This window comes from Mastigoproctus giganteus, chromosome 4 (assembly GCF_048544385.1).
Source record: "Mastigoproctus giganteus isolate SK-2022 chromosome 4, ASM4854438v1, whole genome shotgun sequence".
NCBI lineage: Eukaryota > Metazoa > Arthropoda > Arachnida > Uropygi > Thelyphonidae > Mastigoproctus > Mastigoproctus giganteus.
Window position 1 is genome coordinate 241,478,716 of NC_143578.1, and position 21,291 is coordinate 241,500,006.

Here is a 21,291-nt window from a genome sequence, read left to right on the forward strand (position 1 = left end):
TCCAGCCAACATCCATTTGCTGTCTAACTTCAAACTCACAGAAGCAACTTTTCATCTTCCTCGTTTATTCATTCAACTGCCATTTTCTGGAACAACCTTCCTTCATGTGTATTTCCTGAAAATTGCGGTCTACAGAAGTTCAAGTCTAACGTCAACAAATATCTTCTTTCGTCTTTTCAACCTCCAGCCCAAGCGTGGTACTAAGTACTATAGGTGCTAATACCTCTCGTGTTTGGGGTTTTCATTAAAAAAAAACAACAACAACAAAAAAAAAAAACATGTATCTGTTCAATCTGTATGTGATTCATCAAGCTAGTGGTGCATGTCACTAGCTGGATGAAGTAGTGGCACGAGCATGTACTGAACACTACTTGTTAAAAAGTATTGGTATGTACACATACGCAACACTAGCTTGACAAGTACTGGCATGCGCACACTGAGTCTGCTGAGTAGCAATCAGGGACAGCACTTTTAGTGGCAGTTATGGAAAGTTCGGGCGGTAAACGCAAAATCTTGCACCAGTCTGCAAATTAAACGAACACCCCTTATACAAAAGCCTTAAATCTGCCACTTTTCAAAAAAGTCAGATTTGGATTCTGCTTTTGACATGAGTGTTGTGCAATTTATGTTCTAAAAAAATTGCGCTGATCAAATAATATCATTCTTTTTTTTTTTTTTTTTTTACTGTCGATTAATATATACTAATTTTTCTGATATAAATATCATAATGTGATTTTAGAATGTGTGTGGTTAATATTTAACAAGTTGTTCACAAAGAAGGTATTTTTCTGTAATAATTCTGTAATAACTCCATATTTTATGCAATAACTCCATATTATATATATATATAGAGGTATTGCATAAAACAACAGAAATTTCTACAGCAAATTTATGGAAATCCTTTAGTATCATTTTCTAGTTGGCTACAAGAAAGTTTGCAGAGAGGCATTATTATTTGAATATCTCATATAATGAATACATGCACGTCAAATAAGAAACCCTTCTCAGGTAGATTGGTCAAGTCTTTTATTTATTTATTTAGAGAGAGAGATATAGAAAGATTTTTACTTTCTTGTGATTTTTTTTTTTTTTTTTTTTTTGGCTGATGCTACATAAGCTTATACACTTGCTTTCATGCATCACATACCACTACTACTACTTATTCTCAGTTCTGTGCCACCAGCAGCTGACATTTCAGAAATTGTCACCTCATCAATGGGTGGTTAAGTATCCCAAATGTAGGAGCTGACAACCTAGTTGTGATTTGATTATAAATCTCTACTTTCATTTACAAATTTTAAAACTGGAATATGGGAGGTGAGGTATGAAGGGAAAAATTGGAAGGGTTCAGGGGAAGAGTTACTTATTCAAAATGCACGAATAGGGCAACTTGTTGTTGCGAACGGACTCACAATATGGGCTATTGAAATAATTATGCCTTTTGTGATTGAGGTCATTTTTTGTGTGTGTGTGTAGCTGCTAATTATCATTTTTTCTAGCCAAATACAAAATTATGTAAAGCACTTCTGTATGTTTTCTGTAATAATTTATTATGCTTAGCTTTTATTTAACATGTTACTATTTTTTAAACATTACAGAATGCCTATGGGATATGGTTTTCTTGAGTTTGGTGATGAACAAACAGCACTCAAAGTTCTTCATAGGTGCAATGGGAAACAGATTCCAAATGCAACTACAGTAAGTGTATGCTGCCCCCCTCCTACTTAGACTATTCTTGATAATTGATTGGAAATATCACAACAGATAGTGCAAAATTTTAAGCCATTATTGCTCTGTATTTCTTAAATTTTCACTTAATTGATATGCAGTAACATATTTCGTTCATTTGTAAGCTGAGGGTCACCAGTGTCTGATTATCTAAAAAAATCTGTTTTTAGAACTTAGTTTGTCACTAGTTACTTCTGGGGGGGGGGGGTGTTCACAAGCAAAGGTATAGAAGCTAACAAGGCAAAATTTGGTAATTAATTAGGATAGAAATAGATACTCCTGCCCTTGTATAAACTAATAGCCCAGAGCGTGGAAAAAATTAGTTGGAGGAAAGTGAACAGTATATGATTGAAGAATTAATATACAGGATGATTCAGAAGGAATAGTATCAATTCTGAGTAAAAAAGTTCATATAAACGTGTCCAATTCTCAATGGATGTGGAGATACAGCTGTTTGAAACTGGCACACACAAAGCCAAAGAACGATAAATGACATTGTTTGTATTTACTGACTTTTTGAATGATACAAAATACAAATAATTGACAAATTTTTTACAGTTCACAATAAATAAATGTTTGAAAATCCCACCACCAACCTCAGTGCACTTTGCAACTCTTGTGGTAATATGACATGTTGTTCTTCTGAGGTTGTCTTGGTGTTCCTTTATGTGAGGGCAGCAGTATACAAAATGTGAGCGAGCAATTCGTCTCTTGTATTCACCTTTTCTATGTATACTTCATTTTTAATCCATCCCCACAAACAAAAATCTAACAGTGTTTATCAACCTTTTTTTAATTATCGCCCCCTAAAGGGCTTTTTTAGACAATTTTTTTCCTAATTGGCCCCATGAAATTTTAAACAAAAAAATAAAAAGAGTACGTAAAAATACTTTTTACGTACTCTTTTTATTCGATGGGATCCCTGAGCCTGATGCTCCTTAGCTAAAAGTTCAATGTTCGGTATGATGTTAGTAAGTTTAATTCTAATGTCTCCTCTTGAACGTATATTAATTTTGTTTCTTTCCTTTGTTAATATTTTATTTACTGAATTAAAACCACTTTCAATCATATAAAACATTGGAAAACAAAGAAGTACTTTGGTCATTTCTGACCACAATGTTGGATAAAGAAGTTTAGTTGTTTTTGATCCCTACAACTCAGTTATTCCACCTTTTTTGAATTTATATTTACATTCTTTGTTACATTTTAATTCAATAAGTTCTTGAATTTCTTCAATAGCAGACCTGGCATTGCATCCAATTGGATATAACATCCATAAGTTTACTTCAAAAGAAAATAAATCTGAAAATCTATTTTTCATTTCACCTTTTAAAGAACACAACTGATCTCAATAATTCTTAAGATCATTCTCGGTGAGAGATTCATTGATTTCAGCAAACTCTTGCATACCATGAAATTATTCTCTCATTAAATTACTTTCAAATACAGTGGAACCTTGGTATACGTCCTTAATCCGTTCCAGATCCTTGGACTTATACCAAACAGGACGTATACCAAACAAATTTTTCCCATAAGAAAAAAAGGGAAAATGATTAATCCGTTCCCATGAAAAAAAATCCTATTGTTATTGACATATTATACAATGTCCCTGATCTTTGTTTGGTAATCGATTTCACCCCCTTCGCAACGCTAGCAGATTTAATAACGTCTTTGTTTTTCACAATCGTAGATACCGTCGTTCTCGGCTTACGGTATGCAGCAGCCAAGTCACGGATACGCATGCCACCTTCATACTTATCAACAATCTCATTTTTCACCTCCGTGGTGATCCTGCCCCATTTTCTTCTTTGCTTTGCTCTTCTCATTAACTTTCTTAGAACTTATGGTTAATGAATTTACAAAACATTTACGCGAAAAAACACAAATAACTTGAAAATTCATGGAGAGTTATAGCACGGGCTGTTCACTGAATGGTAGAAACTGTCGTACTGACGCTCGTGGGCAGTCGTGGCAGAGATGCCAGATCTTAACCTCCTCTCCAAAAACCGAATTCAGTTGATCGAGGACATAAGCGCGCACCGTGCGCACATAGATCCTCGGACGGCTTTATTCGGAAAGCCGAGTGAGGACAGGCACGCGTACTTTGCTAGTGTCCGTCCTTGGTCGGCTTTTATTCAGTTTTTGAAAGGGGGTAAGATCTGGCATCTGAGTCGTGGCTTTGTCTTGAGAGAGGTAAACAAGGGTAGCGCGCGATGTCGTGACTCATTTTGACGCACGCAAGTCGTATTCCAAACAAAATTTTTCGTGTCCAAACAGGATGTATATCAAGTTGGACTTATTCCAAAGCGGATGTATACCGAGGTACCACTGTATTTCCAGTTTTTCAATGATGGCTTTTAATTCACGTTTGCAGTCTGTCACCGTAATTAATTTCCTATTGAAGTGATACTTCATTAAGTTTTCGAAAAATTCAACCATATAGTATATGTTGTTTTTGTGTTTGCTAATCTCCTTTGCTAAATCTGTCTACTTCACTTTCTAAAAAACTAATTATCTTATCAAAAAGGTTTACAAATCTTGTTAGACAGTTTCCTTTAGAAAGCCATTTGACTTCTGTATGTAAAAGAAGCCTCACACACTGTTCTTCATTATCAACACAAAATTTTCTGAAAAGGTGATTATATTTGCTACGTGACTATTTTATCGATTTATCAATTTGCTACGTGACTATTTTACTGTGAGATTGATAAAGAACTGGACTAATATTTTTTGCAACCAGATGATGTCGGTGCACAATGCTTTTGTGCAGTGTATTGCAAGAACTTCGGGACATACTTCCTTTAGGTGGGCTATAAAACCTTTGTCTTACAACCATGGAGGTAGCACCATTAGTGGCACAGGATGCCAAATTTTCCAGTGGTACTTGTTTTTCATCATACCATGTTTTTACAGCAGCAAAAGTGGATGCTCCAGTACAGTCAGTTTCTATGGATTTTACAAACATCTCTTCTTGCAATTTACAATCATCGAAATAACTAACGTATGCCATTAGAAGGACCTTATTGTCAGTAATTCTGGATTCATCAATCTGATTATAGAAAATTTTCTCGTTTTTAGTTTGTCAATTAGCTTCTCTTCAATGTTAACTGACATCTCATCGATTTGTCTTCAAATTGAATCGTTGCTCAATGGCAATGCTTTTAAAATACTGGAAGGATTTTCACGCATCACTGTTGAAATTACAGTCTCTAATGTGGGTTGTATAACAGTCTCAGCAACTGTACGAGGGTGGTTCAACAAAGAATTGCCCTGATCTAGCTGCAGAAGTGCTAGCCTTTTGATTCTTGGCACAGGTTTTAGTCCTTCTCTACATAGCCACCATGCAGATTTATGCATTTTTCCCATCGATGGATGAGGCTACGCATACTGTTTTTGTAGAAGTGGTGAGGTTAGTCTTTGAACCATGACTCTGTTGCAGAAATGAGTGCCTCATCGTCAGGGAAGTGTGTTCCCTGAAGAAATGATATGAGGGAAAGAAATAAGAAGTCCGATGGTGCAGGATCGGGTGAGTAGGCTGGATGGGAGACAATATTTCATATCCACAAGTGGCTGCTTGTGTTGTTGCAATTTCAAAAGTGTGAACTGGGGCATTGTCTTGAAGCATTCTCACACCTTTGGACAGCATGCCATGCCTACATGTTTTGATTTTCTCCCCTTTCCTGCTGACGCTTGAACCTTGCCTTCTTGGGGGGGGGGGAACCATGATGTCGGCATTCTATGGACTGCTTTTTACTTTCAGGGTTGAAATGGTGTATCCAACTTTCATCCTGAGTGATTAGACAAGAGAAAAAGTCTTCCTAATTCTTTTGGCAGAGGACTTAACAACTCTTATGATTTCTGTTGTCGATCAGCCTTCTGGAAACCAGTCAATAATTGGGGAATCCATCTTGCACTCAAATTCTGTAAAATGGAGTTGGTCATGAAGGACTGTTTCACCAGAGCCCACACTAATCTTCACCTCCTGGGACAATTCACGCACAGATATCCGATAATCTTCCATGATTAATGACTACACTTTTCTGATCGTGCTGTCATCAATGGCTGAATGGGGACTACCTGGAATGGGCTCCGATTCTACCGATGTCCAACCACATCAAAATGCCAGTGCTTCACAATGCCATAGGATGGGGCTTCATCATTATATACAGCAGTCATCTCCTTGTGGATTTCTTTAGATTTCCCCTTCAAGGACAGATACCAGATTACAGCTCTGGCTTCAACTTTGTCCATGATGCTACTTCATTGCACATTCAGCTCTGTAAGAGAAAAACAAATTAAGACTTGGGGCTGAAATTTTACACCTTTAGTACAGAGATATATATGATGCTACACACAAAATATCATGACTCTGCGATATGTGGAAGTAGGTGAGGGCAATTCTTTATTGAACCACCCTCATGTGAGCACTACCAGTTTTTGCAATGATTTCTACAATTTCATAAGGCACAATCATTCCACCATAATATTTTTGTGTGTTCTTAAATAAGGAAGTCTCTAGAGCAAAGTTTCCGGCACCCCTCTCCCCCCATACTTCTCCTTCAAACCATGCATGGTACTAAGTACTATAGGTTTTGATACCTTTCGTGTTTGGGGTTTTCATAAAAAAAAAAAAATAATAAAAAAAAATAAGGAAGTAACAGTGTTACGTTGTTCAAAATTATGTTTTAAATTTTTAAAACATTCAATATGTTTACCAACTTTATCAGGATGTTTCCTTTTTAAGTGATCTAAAAGTCTTGATGGTTTCATAGCCCCATTTGAAAAGGAACTATTACACATAAGACACATAGGCTCCACCTATTCTCCCGTGCTTGGAGCCATTCCAGCTCAGATGAAGCTAGACGCACGGAGATTTCCAGAGTGAGAACGGACCTGGTCAATTATGGCTATCCAACCCACATATTAGACAAGTGCTTATTGCAAGCGCAAGAGCTGACAATCCACCCGAGACTGTCTTCAACGCATGACAATATGCCTACCACCTACGTTCCCTACTATCCGGGCATGTCGGGCCAGATTTCAAAAATCCTCCGGGAATACTGTATAAAATGCGTACAACTGCCCGGTAGGAGCTTGCATTCTCTGGTTTCTAACATTAAGACTCTGGTCGCCCCTCTTTTGCGCAGCAGTGTGGTATACCACCTAACTTGCAAAGATTGTGGCAGCTGCTACATAGGAGAGAGCTCGAGACTCCTTCAAGACCGTCTTGCAGAGCACAACAGGTCAATTCATCTTGGTGAGACTGACCAATCCACAATCGTGGAACACTTCTGGACCACCCAACATGACCTTAACCCCAAGCATGATTACGAAGTGATTGACCAATCCCAACACTTTTGCCACCGCCTCTGGCTAGAGTCGCTTAACATCTCCTGCAATTCAAGAACTATGAATTGCTGCACGGGCACGAGTCTACATCATATATTAGAGGCAACTATCTTGAAACTGGATAAACTCTGGCAACAAATCCACACACGTCCATGCAATAACAGTGAGCAGCAGTCTAGTTGTTGAATGTTTAATCACGTGTTCATGCACATATCACTGCGCACACAACTCTGTATCTGTTAAATTTTGTCTCTAACGTCTTTATCCCTTTAGAATTTGCTGATGAAGCAGTCCATTTAACTGAAAGCTTCATGTCATTTATTATTAAAACTTTTCTGGATTATACAGAATTCATCTATCCTTAAACTACGGAATCCAGAACGACAGGTCCATTTATTTTCATACTTTATATTTATGGCCAGAACATATACAGTACTCGCATTCAGTTACAGAAGTCCTTCAATTCACACATAGGCTGTTTGAGTCGAATGGGCTTTCAGTAAAACCTTAAACTAGATATTCATCCAGATACTGTCGACTTTTTCCATTCAGCACTTGACATGATTGATGTTGGGTTGACTAACTACAAAGAATTAAATAATAAAATATAAACTATTTTTATTTAACTCTCATAGTCCATATCACTCACAAAAGCACTGTGGATCAAAAACTCCCACAAGGAAACCATAAACCAATACTAATTGTCGCTTAGAAAGTAGAAACAATAGACTGAAACATTTCATCATCCCATCCAAGCCGCATTATATTGACCGATGAAACAAAAGAATAAATAAATAAACCATGCCCAGAATGCCGCTGCCAAGGTTTCAGCTGTCGGAAACTCACAAACGTCAAGGATTGTGGAGACATTCCGTCTTAAAGCACTTAGGCATTTAATGCCTATGAAAAGCAAAGGTCGAATTAAATCACGTCCACTATTTTCCTTTTATCAAAATTTCTAACTCACTCCTAATATAATATACCTATATGTTAAAAATCAGTTGTCTCAAGGGAAAATAAAACCCAATGAGAGAAATTAAATATTTAGGAATAAAATGTAGGGTTGAACTTTGGAGGGCCATAAACCATTGTAATAATCATGATTTTTTCGCCCCCAAAAACCAATTTTTGCCCCTGTTGAGAATCACTGATCTAACGAAGTGAGGTCTTGGAGACCTTAGTGGCCAATGAACAGGATCACTGCGGCCAATCCATCGTTCAGGGAAAGTTCAATTTATATACTGTAACACCAGGCAGGTATGAAGGAGCTCCAGTGCAGGAGCTCCTTCATTCTGAAAGTGCATACCAATCCTTGTAGCTAAGGGAACATCCTCCAATAGTAATGGAAGTTCGTTTTGCAGAAATTCTAGGTAAATGGGCCTGTAAGATGATTTTGTAACACAACAGGCCCAATCAACAAATTGCTGATGATACAGCACCACACATTTACAAAGAAGCAATGTTGAAATTTTTTTCTACAGTGGCATGTGGATTTTTGTCTGACCACCTATGAGAGTTACGGGTGTTGTTGATACCATCACAGGTGAAAGTAGCTTCGTCGCTGAACAGTATTAATAGAATTAATCAGTGATTAGCATTTACTCACCGACAAAATTACAATCGTTAGGTGTCGTCTCCTGGTTGAAGGTGTTGCACTCACTGTATGCAAAATGGATACAAGCCGTGTTCACATAATGTTCGTCATACTCTTGTCTGTGGAACACCAATATGCGTAGAAATTCTTCGCATGCTGATAGTAGGACTACGTATTACAGACTGAAGAATGTGTTTTATTTCATCCACATTTTGTTCATTTGAGCAATGGGAACTGTACCAGTCTCATGCAGTTTGGTGTAAATACTAGTAAATGCTCTTGAATCCAGTATTCTGTAGTTAGGAAACCATCAATGGTATTCTCTACAAGTAGCAGTAGCACTTCCACCACAAAAACCATAGACAAACACCGTATTGGCATATTCAGCATGTGTGAAGATGTGCAGCATTCTTAACACCACTTCTAACACCAAATAGTGTCAGGTTATAGCTGCTTCTTGGTCACATCTGATTCAGGGAGCTGTACACCAGTTTCAAACAGCTGTATCTCTGTATCCGTTGAGAATTGGACACATGTTTATATGAACTGTTTTACTCAGAATAATCGATACTATAACCTCCCAAAATATTTACTATTCCTCCTATACAGGAATCAAACTAATATCGGTATGTTTTTGCATTATAATAGTTACCATCCCTTCATTTATAAAAGGTCGATAATCCTAACTCAGTTTCTTAATGTATATAAATGCTCTACTTTCGAATACGTGCCTTAGATGCTAATGCCCCATAAAATCCTAAAACAACCAACCAACCAATCCGAATATGCTTTAAACACTGAAATTAACAAATAGATTTCAAAACCTTGGCTATCCCTTATCAGTAATAAAAAGTACAAGTGAAAAATCGGTTATATAATTCCATACCTACAAACAATAGTAATATGGTAAAAAAATATTTTATTTCTCTCCCATACATAAAACGATGGTATAATGAAATGAACAAACTTTTCAAAGAGCAGAATTTAAAATAGCATCAAAACCCATGAGAAAACTACATGCAGTCCTAAACAATCACTCTGTTCAATTTTCTTTTACATTCCAGCCAAATGATTTGATCTATAATATATCCTGTTAAAATTGCAATTCTTCATGTCAGAGTTCAATGCGATGCACATTAGACACGAGGGTTAAACAACATAGGGCATCAGTACTTGCTTCTTGTTCTTCTGCCTCAGAATTGGCATTCCACACAGTTATAATGAAGGACATAACCTCCTGTTTAACAAAGCAAAGATTCTTAATATTCAACATAATTATATGAAATTATTAATAGCAGAAACCCTTGAAATAAAACTGCATCGAAACTAGATTAATGTGTGTCAAGCCCTTTCCCATTTCAGACTTTTGATCATTCATATACATGGCCAAGAAAGTAACTAGTCTCTCACCTTTAAATTCTGTCATACGTTCCATGTTGTACCTCTGATCACGACCTTTGTTGAAAAGCTTCATCTGCTTCAGGATAGTATCATAATTACATAATATTCATATTTGTTAAGTCATCAACCAATACTCATAAGTATTGGTTGGTTACTTAATGTACTTTTGGGTCAGGTTTGGAGCTCTTAAACTATTGATACCAAATATGTTGGATCATCGATTTTTCTTTCGGGTGTAAAGATACATGAGTAATTTTACTAAATTCATTGTATAATAGAGTGTGTTGATATTGGAGTGTTTTACAAGAAATTACTGAGGTAATCCTCTTATTCATTTTTTGATGAATGAAGAATGTAAAGTTAATACTCAGGTTATCTGAGAGTGCAATTTTTCATCTGTGAGGAATATAAAGTTGGTGCTAGGGTTAGCATTAGCATTAGCATTAGTAGAGGCATATGATGCAAGAAAGCAAGCTTATTCAGCATCAGCCAAAAAAAATAAATAAATAAAAATAAAAAAACACAGACCACTCCCATTTCACCCCTCCGTTCGTTCGAAATACCTGTCCAGTTGAGCTTTAAATTTGTTTAGGCTATCAACTTCAACAACAAGTGATGGAAGTCGGTTCCACCAACCAACCACCCGCTGGCCAAAGGCAAATTTCCGCACATCTATCCGACATCCGTCCTTCCTCAATTTGAATTTATGCCCTCTGAGGTGATTATTCTGAGAAAGATGAAGAATCCCATTGGCATTGAGCATGCTCAAACCATTCAAAGCCTTATACACCTCTATCAGATCACCTCGCCGGTGCCTAGTCTCCAGACTCTGTAATTTGCAAAACTTAAGCCTTTCTTCGTAAGAGCAACCCTTTGTTCCATTTACTAATCTTGTTGCCCTTCTCTGTACCCATTCCAGCAGCTCTACATCCTTCTTGAAATGAGGCCTCCAGACCTGTATACAGTACTCAAGATGTGGCCTAACCATTGCCTTATACAAGGGAATAATCACCTCCTTATCCCTGCTAGAAAAATTCCTGTATATCATTGACAAGACACCATGAGCTACTCTTGCAGCTCGTCTGCACTGCTCAGAGAACTTCATATCTGCCTGCACAATTACCCCCAGGTCCTTTTCATTCTCCACCACTGTCAGTGTAGTACCGCAGAGTTGATACATTGCTCTGGGGTTACTGTTACCCATATGTAGTACTTTACATTTGTCAATGTTAAACTTCATTTGCCACCTCTCAGCCCATCTGTTCAACCTTTCCAGATCCTGTTGCAGCAGCATAGCGTCAGTAGTGTCCTTAACGACCCTGCCAACCTTTGTATCATCTGCAAACTTAGACATTAAACTTGATATCCCATCATCAATATCATTCATAAACACCGAAAACAACAATGGACCCAACACTGAACCCTGAGGAACTCCACTAATAACATTAGTCCACGTTGAGCAGTGTCCATTGATTACCACTCTCTGTCTTCTGCCACTCAACCATCCCCTTATCCATAGCAGCAATTTGCCTCCAATGCCACACTGCTCCAATTTGTGCAGCAGTCTTCCATGTGCAACAGTATCAAAAGCCTTTCTAAGATCCAAATATATAATATCAAAGTTATTCCCTGCATCCAGTTCTTTTGTGACTACATCATAGTATCCAATCAAATTGGTCTGGCAAGACCTGCCCTTAACAAAACCATGCTGCGTCTGAGCTATAACTGAATTCTTGTCTAGATGATCCTGCAGTGCTTCTTTAACCAGTGCCTCCATTAATTTACCTGGAACAGAAGTTAAACTAACAGGTCTATAATTACTTGTGTCAGCCTTTGATCCTCCTTTGTGAATTGGGGTTACATTTGCACATCTCCAGTCTATGGGTACCTCCCCTGAGTCCAAAGAAGCTCTCATAATTATGGCTAGGGGTTTGCATACTTCCTTTGCTGCCTCCTTTAATATAACTGGATAGATCCCATCCACCCCAGGTGCCTTTTTTATGTTTATCCTCAACAATCTCTCCTCCACTTCCCTCTCAGTTATTACAAAATCATCCAGCTCACTGCCAATGTTTACTTTACCTACATCCTCCTTCCTGAATAACTCCTCATGCGTGAATGTAGATGCAAAATACTCGTTTAGATTGTTAGCCACCTGAGCAGGATCATCAACTGTTGAACCATCAATATCCAGTGGACCAATCTGATTCATCCCTTTCCTTCTCGAGTTCAAGTATGTAAAGAACTCCTTTCTGTTTTTCTTTGCATCCTTTGCCAAGGATTTTTCGTAGTCTGCCTTTGCCTGCCTAATCTCCTTTGTGACTTGGTTACAGACCAACCTATATCTATCATAGGCTTCCATGTCACCCATTAATTTGTATGTATCCCATGCATTTTTCTTCTCTGCCACATGTCTCATTAGTCCATCTGACAACCATTTAGGCCTAAACCTTGAACAATATTTCTTAGTTGGTATGTAAAGCCTGGTAGCCACCAAGATTAGTTCCTTGAATGCTTCCCATTTTGAGTTTGCTGTTGGTAACATCATCAGTTGGTCCCACTGTATAGAATTTAAATACTGTCTCAGACCATCATAGTCGCCTTTACGAAAACAAAAACCCTTCCCTTTACCTCTGATGGTAGTTACCTCCTTGAGTAAATCCCACTTCAACACACTGTGATCACTGCCACCTAGTGGTTCATTTATCTGCAGGTTCTTAATGCATGAAGAATCACTACTGATAATCAGATCAAGAGTATTGCTCCCTCTTGTTGCCTCACGAACATGCTGATGTAGAAAACAATCATCCAGTAAATCCACAAAAGCCTTGCTAGTGTGCGAGTAACCAACCCACAAATTCCAGTCAATATCTGGGAAATTAAAATCCCCCCATTATAAGACTCTCTGATTTACTGGCCCACTCTATTTCCCTGTACAATATATTATTATACTCATCAGAGTCATTAGGCCTATAGCACACTCCTACTCTCAATTTTGATTTCCCTATGCTTATGTCACACCAAACTGACTCGACACTGCCCTGTCCATCGATGTCAACTGGCTTCACTTCCTTTGACTTTATGTGTTTCTTAATTAATAGCATAACCCCCTCCTCCCCTCCCCTCCTGTCCTGTCTATCCTTTCTATATACATTGTATTCCCCAAATTCCAGTTCCGCATTACCTACATCTGCGTGACACCACGTCTCTGATATCCCAACAATATCTGCCTTTGATGTTTTGAGCAATACCTCAAATTCATCAAATTTATTTACCAAACTCCTAGCATTGGTGTACACGCAGGTATACATGCACCTGTTTCTACTCTTAGCTACCCTAACACAACCCATGTGTTTACTTGTAACGCAATGACTACCAGCAGTCTCTGAAATATCCTGCATCTTGTTTTTCAGACTTCTGCTCATTTGAATAGAAGCAGTGCAAGAATCACTTCCACCTCTGCCAGTGGCTACTGTTAATCTATTAGTCCTTGTATCCCCCCAACTAGCAGTTTTCCGACCCACCTAACACTGCCTCGACAGCATCAGCAAAAATTCTTGCACCCTTTCTATTTAAGTGTATCCCATCCCTGTAGAAGCAATCTCTCCTGTTAACAAGTACAGTCCAGGCTGAAAAAAATTCTACCCCTTGAGCCTTGCACAATCCCTCCAGGGCCGAATTGATCGACAAGGCTCTCATCATATACTCCCTCCTATCGTGTCTGGGCATAATTGCAGACACTTTCAAGTTCAACCCTAATTCACGGCTTTTTTTCAACAGTGACCTGTACTTGCTAAGTAATTCCGCCGGTCTCCTACTCTTATTCATTTTTTGATGGATGAAGAATGGAAAGTTAATACTCAGGTTATTTGAGAGTGCAATTTTTCATCTGTGAGGAATATAAAGTTGGTGCTAGGGTTATCCGGGAGCGCAGTTTCCTGTTTGTTGGAAATATAAAGTTAGTGCTTGGATAATCTGAGCACTAACTTTATATTCTTCATTCATATGCTGTTTGTTTTCCTCCGACTAATATTTTCCACATTCTGGGCTATTAGTTTGTTTGAGCACAGTAGTGTCTATTTCTGTCCTAATTACTTACTTATTTTGCCTCCTGTTAGTGAAACTGCTATTCGTTTGCCTGTCACTGTAACACACAATATGTATACAAAACGACTGTTGTGTATGTATATATTGTGTTCTTACTGAAGACTATAAAAATGATATTTGGTAAAGTTTACCGTAATAGGTACCTGTCAGGTGTGCAATGTTAATGCTATTGCACATATGGCAATTAGGTTATATGTGCATGAAATTATATTAGTCAATTTTATTTAATGGTATCTATCTAATTCTGTCCTAATTCTGTAGGGAATTAGGTGTATAAGGACCAAACTAACAAGTTAGTAAAAGTAAACTAGCTTTAGCCTGGAAGGTCTATACAGGTGTGACCCACGCTAAGCGAGCGCCGCATTCCCATAAGGTAACATATGTATTTGTGAGTTGTGGTTATTCGGCATTACATACGTATATAATTATGTGGTAACTATTTACGTATCAAAATTAAACTTAAAATTCCAATTAAAATCATGAATTTAATTGATCTAAATTGATTTTAATTGATTTAATTTAATTGATGAATTTAATCATGAAAAATGTGTCGATATTGGATTGAACTTTGGCCCTCTTCCAAATAAATTAAAAGGTGTATTAATTTTAAATCCCCCGCAGCGTTACCACCCAACAATAAAGTCAACCGATCCTTCGCCACTTTAAAACCTGGCATGTTTTTTTCTTCTTTCAATATGAAACTTCTTTTAGGCATTTGTTTCCACAAAAGTCCTGCTTCATCTATGTTAAAAACTTGTTGAGAAGTATAACACATAATACCCTTCTTCAATAATTTTAACATGTTCTTTTTTGAAAGTTTCGACTCCTTGATCTGCACTTGCACTTCTCCCTGGATTTTAAATCTATTCAACCAGCCCTTACCAGTTTTAAATAGTTCGCATTTTTTTTTTTTTTTTTTTTTTTTAGGCGAGTTTTCTTCAGATAATCATATTGGCTAATCTCTCTGTCTCTCTCTCTTTTTTTTTTTTATAATATTTACCTTAACTGAATTCTGCATTGGATATTATCTTCAATAAAATTAGTTAAAGTCTTTCCATTTCAATCCTAATAGCCGGCCTAGCCCTAGTTGCTTGCAGTGGAACAGCTATCTTTCCCGCTGCTAAAATTAATTCTTTATTTTTTTTTAATTGTTCTTACAGTTAGACTTGCAAGTCCTAAATTATGGCATACATCTGCTTGTCGTTGATCGGAATTGATTCGCTTCAAACGCTAATTTAATTTTTAAATTTAGTCTTTTTTTTTTACATTTATAGTCTTCGTACTGCACCCAGACGTTGTTGCTTTTTCATTCCTATCGGCCATTATTAACTCTTTGAAAATGTAACTGCGTTGGTTGCATTAATTATGATACAATGTTCAGGTAAACTGTCCGTTACGCACAATGTCTAATACTGTACTGAGTGATGACTAGACTTCGGATAAATATTACAAGCAAATATTACTGCAAATATTACAAGCAATATACTTGATCATTTTTTAAAATGTTGATCTCGGAACTACGTAACAAGTCACTGTACTGCAATTAAATTAGCGTGCGAGAAAATTTCACTGAGCGTGGGAAAATTTTTCAAGTCGGCGTGGAAACGTTGTAATGCTGTTTTGCTATTCATTTTCAAGCTATCAACTCCATCAAATGAAACGATTTCGTTAAATATGCCAAAAATGCAATCTGTAAAAGAGCGTTATAGTCAGATATGGGTAATATAAGAACAAGGTTATAGCGAATCAGCGTAAAGCGAACCACCTTATATAACGGGGGCCTGCTGTATATTTAAAATTTTATATAGGCCTTCCAGGCTAAAGCTAGTTTACTTTTACTAACTTGTTAGTTTGGTCCTTATACACCTAATTCCCTACAGATAGATACCATTAAATAAAATAGACTAATATATATATATATATATATATATACAATAACTTGTAGTGTTTTCAACAAACAAATTAAAGTTTATTTTTAAAAGATTCAGTTTTCTGTGTTATATTTAGCTATATTTAATTATGTTTTAAAATTACAGTTGTATATGTATATTTATTCATTTATATTTTATTGTATTATTTTTTTGTTTGTGTAGCCAAAAAGGTTTAAGTTAAATCGTGCCAGTTATGGAAAAGAACATCTTCAACAGTAAGTTTATGTAAATAGATAATGTATAACCTAGATATATTCCCTCCTCTCAAACTCTTATATGGATACATAAAAAATGAGTGAAAAGGAGAAAAAATTAGTACTGACATTTCACTTGAATGAACAAGCTAGAACATAACACTCAAGATTGGTTGTATCCTGCCTTAAATGCTAATACTCACTGATATTATGGTCATGTACAGTGTACTTCATAGTTATAATCATGTACCGTAGTCATCTTGTACAGTGTCATCATCTGGCATAATCTTCTTGGCATTATGTACAGCGATATCAACATTGTGTAATCATGTAGTTATCATTTACAATGTAGTTCATAGTTGTAACATAGAATCTTAGTGCTAGGAGAAGCAATTCTGGCTAAACCTCAACAGTAGAAGTCAAGAATGGGATATTGAATGAAAAAAGTGGTAAACATTGAAGTTTGCATTTTATTTTGATTTGAGTAAGCAAAGTAAAGGAGTGAATGAATTGGGGGAGGGGAAGAGAGAGAGAGAGAGAGAGAGAGAGAGAGAGAGAGAGAGAGAGAGAGAGAGAGAGAGAGAGAGAGAGAGAGAGAGAGAGAGAAAGAAATTGAGGCTATAATAGAGAAATTGAATCCAGTCTATAAAGTATTTTTTTTTTTAGGAGTAATGCATTGAAATTTTTCAGCTGTTTATATGTTGTGGGCTTTACAGTGCAAGGGCAACATGGCCATAATGTGCCTAATTATGGTAAAGTTCATGCACTGTTTTTTATCAATATGAATTGCGATTGAAGTTTATAATGCATTATAGAGTTATATTCATTTGAGGAAAGTAAGAATTTTGTCCACGTGTGGCGTATCTGCTAGGAGAGGAGCAATATTCAAAGTGTTTGTTGCTGAAAATTAAGCAGAGTTTGTCGCTCACTGTTGTGAATGGGACAGTCAATGAATATTTGCTGTACATTGTGTATTGTATATATTGTCAAGAGGCATCAGGGGTTTCCCCTACAAACCACATTATACATTGTGATGCTACAAACTTTGTAAATGTCAGAGATAGTGTAAGTTTTAGTGTTAGTTTGTGTAGTGTTGGATTTTGTTGACTTGTTATTCCTCCAGCATTTAGCCAGGGGGGTCACTAACCCTACATTGCCCATCCTTGCCTCTGGGAGGCAGCCAGGTTTGCTATAGGTAGAAAGTTCTCTGGCAAGGGTGAACCCTGAAAGGGAGTTGACAGTGAAGAGGGAGGGAACAGATGAAGAGAATTAAGGTGGACAGTAGGAGGGCTGACTACCTGGAAATAGCAAGTTAAATGGATAGAGGAGCACCCCTATGGGAAGAGCCCATCCTTAATGGTTGGGGTCTGCTAAAGGAAAGTAAAAGGTTTATGGTGGTAGGATCCACCAGGCAAAAAGTTGGGATGGGAGGTGGGGAAATGGGGAGATGGAAGTGTGAGAGAAAAAAGTCATAGGATCAGAGTGCCCTTTTGGGGGGGGGGGAGTCTGCTCTGTGGATACACAGTGCAGCTCTGCATGAAATCCCACACTGGCCAGACTAGCAGTAGCCACTGTCAGCAGTCCCGCATACACTACTCAGACTCCCTCCAGTCACTGTCTGGCAGAGTAGAGGTAGCTAGATTATACACTAGCTGATCCGGAAGCCTCCTAAAGAAATTAAGCATTAATAAACTCCAATAGGTTCAGTCTGGTGTACTAACTAGCGGCTGGTTTGCGAACACCGTTTTAGAGCTGTACCCTCGAAATGTAAGGAAGATTGGATCTCGCTGTGATGTTCATCATAACCTCAAAAGTCATCAGTCATACTGCATGATGGAAGAGATGGGGAAGGGTTGATCAGAACTTAACTCTGGAGACTAAACATGGGTTCCACCACTTCAAGCCTCCAGTAAGCAAAGTGGTTGTATTGCACCGGTTGATGAGTCATTTACAGCCCGGGAGTCACTACCACCTTGCAGCTGCCTAGTTTCTAACTGCTGTAGTTTGTAGAACTGAAGCCTTTCTTGGTAAAAGAAAGGCTTCAGTTCTGTAAACCTCTTCAGAATTGCTCATTTACCATTTATTCCCTTTAGTAATCTCACTAAAGGGTTCAGTTCCCTTTTGTTTCTCTCAGTAATCTTGTTACTCTTCTTAGCACCCATTCCAACAGACCTACATCCTTACTAAAGATGTGGCCTAACCATTGCCTTATATGACTCACTATGGCCGTAGTTGCCGATGTTCCTAATAAATCCCCAAACAAACAAACCATTGCCTTATGCAACAGGATAATTTTCTCTCCTTATCCCTGCTGCCAAAAAAAACTTCTTGAGCTGTCTTGGCAGCCTCTTTGCACTGCTTTCAAAATTTTCTGTCTGCCTGCACAATTACCCCCAAGTATATTTTGTTCTTCACTAACCTGTGTTATACCACACAGTTGGTATGTTATTGGATTATTGATACCAATATGCAGTACCTTGCATTTGGCAATATTATATTTCAGTTTTCACTTCTCAGCTATCTGTCTAATTTTGTAAAATCTTGTTGTAGTAACATACCGAGCAGTGATACAAAGGTTGATACCCAACCTTGTATAATCTGCAAATTTAGATATTCAGCCATTTAGATATTATGACATGCTTTTATCCATTTCATTAATAAATATTGACAACAACAGTGAGTCCAGCACTGAACCCAGGGGTAGAACAGTGCCCATTAATAAGCTCTCTCCCTCACAACTACCACTCAACCATGCTTTCATCACTATCATTAATAATATGATAGTGATTTGAATGGTTTGAGCATGCTCAATGCCAATGGGATTCTTCATCTTGCTCAGAATAATCACCTCAGAGGGCATAAATTCAAATTGAGGAAGGACGGATGTCGGATAGATGTGCGGAAATTTGCCTTTGGCCAGCGGGTGGTTGGTTGGTGGAACCGACTTCCATCACTTGTTGTTGAAGTTGATAGCCTAAACAAATTTAAAGCTCAACTGGACAGGTATTTCGAACGAACGGAGGGGTAAAATGGGAGTGGTGTGTGTGGTTTTTTTTTTTTTTTTTTGGCTGATGCTGAATAAGCTTGCTTTCTTGCATCATATGCCTCTACTAATGCTAATATACTGAATCCAATAATGGCTTGCCACTGAACCTCTGGGGGACTCCATAATAACATTAGTCCAAGAAGATTAGTGCCCATTGATAACCACTCTCTCTGTTGTCTTCATTCCAGCATCCCTCTATCCACAGCAGCAACGTGCTGGTAATGCCCATCTACTCTGATTTGTAGAGCAGTCTTTTATGTGCAGTATCAAAAGTTTTTCTGAAATCTGTGATTACAAAATTATTTCTTGCATCCAGTTCCTTTGTTACTGCATCGTAGTATCTAATCAGATTGGTCAGACAAAGTCACTGCTTAAGAAAACCATGCTATGACTGTATAACTGTATCTAGATAGTCCGGTATTAATTCTTTAACTATTGACTCCATTATTTTCCTTGGAAAAGAAGTCATGCTTATAGGTCTGAATTACTCTCTCTGCTCTGTGATTTACAAAGGGAATCAGAGGGTGAAGAGAGTACTAATGACCTCGATTTAGCAGACTAATAGATGGGGAAGGTTGTCCAAAAAAACCTGGGAGTCTGAATTTTCCAAATGAATATTTAACGAAACATTTAACTGTATAGTACCCGTAGTAAACATGATTAATATAATAGGTAGTGTACACACAATGCACATACATTACTTATAAGCAACGTATGTAGTACAGTATGTGAAAATAAATATACTAGAATAAATAAATAATGTAACAAAAATCAAAAACTATTTTCTCTTACCTTGATAGAACTGAGTTTGTTGTGCCATGATCGTATAGTGGGACTTAGAATAATTTATTCTGTGTCAGTAGAGCTCCATTGAAGTGGCCTGCTGTGATGCTGAGGCAGGCTGGGATGAAGGTGGTGCAGGAGCAGTAATAGGTTTGAAGAATGTGTCCATCTTCATCTGTTTACCTCCCCTATACTGCTCCCTTATGACAACCTCTCTTAACGTACTTAAATGGTGATAGTGGAGTTGGATTTCACTGTTGTCTGAGAGGCTGACTTACTGAATGACAAGATCAAGCGCCTCTCGTACTACTGTCCTTTTTTGGTTTGTTAATAATTTCTTCATCACTGGATGCCCCCTCATGTCACCTGCTCTCATTTCATCAGCAATCTCCTCTGGTGTCAAGATCTGGTAGCCTGGATCTACGTCACTTTCCTCTAGCCAGTTGGTTACGTCCTCCACTGTAACATCTCTCTCTCCTGCACAGCGTAGCATTTGGTGGCTCAAATCCTTCAAAATCAATGTCAGGGTCACTGTCAAAAAGTAACTTCTTTCATCATATGAGCCAGTGTGGTGGTTTTTACATCATTCCAAGAGTCAGCAAAGTTGTAAATTGCTGACTTGATATTATTTTTTATGTTTTGCAGAGTACGCTGGCCTCTTGTGTCTTCAGTTGTCTTCTTCCTCCTCAATGATGACCAAAACTTCATTCAGGTACTGTCACTGGAAGAGCCTCTTGCATGAAACTGACTCCTTGATCCATGGGTTGTATTAGAGAGGTTGTATTAGGAGGGGAAAAACATGGTACTGATCTTGTCATCACTGCTGATTAATTTCTCAGCAATTGGGTGAGCAGGAGCATTATCTAATAAAAGAAAAGCCTTTAAATCATTGGGAGCCACCTTTAAGACCTCTTGTTGAGATTGACGTACTTCAGGGATAAAATGCTTGAAAAACCAGTCAGAAAATATACTGGCATTGAACCATGCCCTCTTTAAATAGTAGTAGATAACAGGCAACTGCGTCGTAATCTTTCAAAACACGTGGGCATGCTGATTTTCCCACGACAGCCAGCTTCAGGCGATGGAGGCCATCAGCACTTGCACAGTATAAAGCTGAAAAATGTTCCTTGCTCATTTTCTTTTCAGGAGTTTTGTCTT

General features: G+C 37.8%; 1 protein-coding gene across 2 annotated transcripts in view; it reads left to right on the forward strand.

The window, feature by feature from the left end:
• Window positions 1-21,291, forward strand: part of Secp43 (tRNA Selenocysteine associated protein) — a 179,218-nt gene that overhangs the window by 66,097 nt on the left and 91,830 nt on the right. For both annotated transcript variants that reach the window (XM_090372127.1, XM_090372128.1), the window contains exons 4-5: window positions 1,599-1,698; window positions 16,273-16,325. In XM_090372127.1, the coding sequence (XP_090228253.1) occupies window positions 1,599-1,698; window positions 16,273-16,325 (153 nt within the window). The remainder of the gene's footprint in view (window positions 1-1,598; window positions 1,699-16,272; window positions 16,326-21,291) is intronic.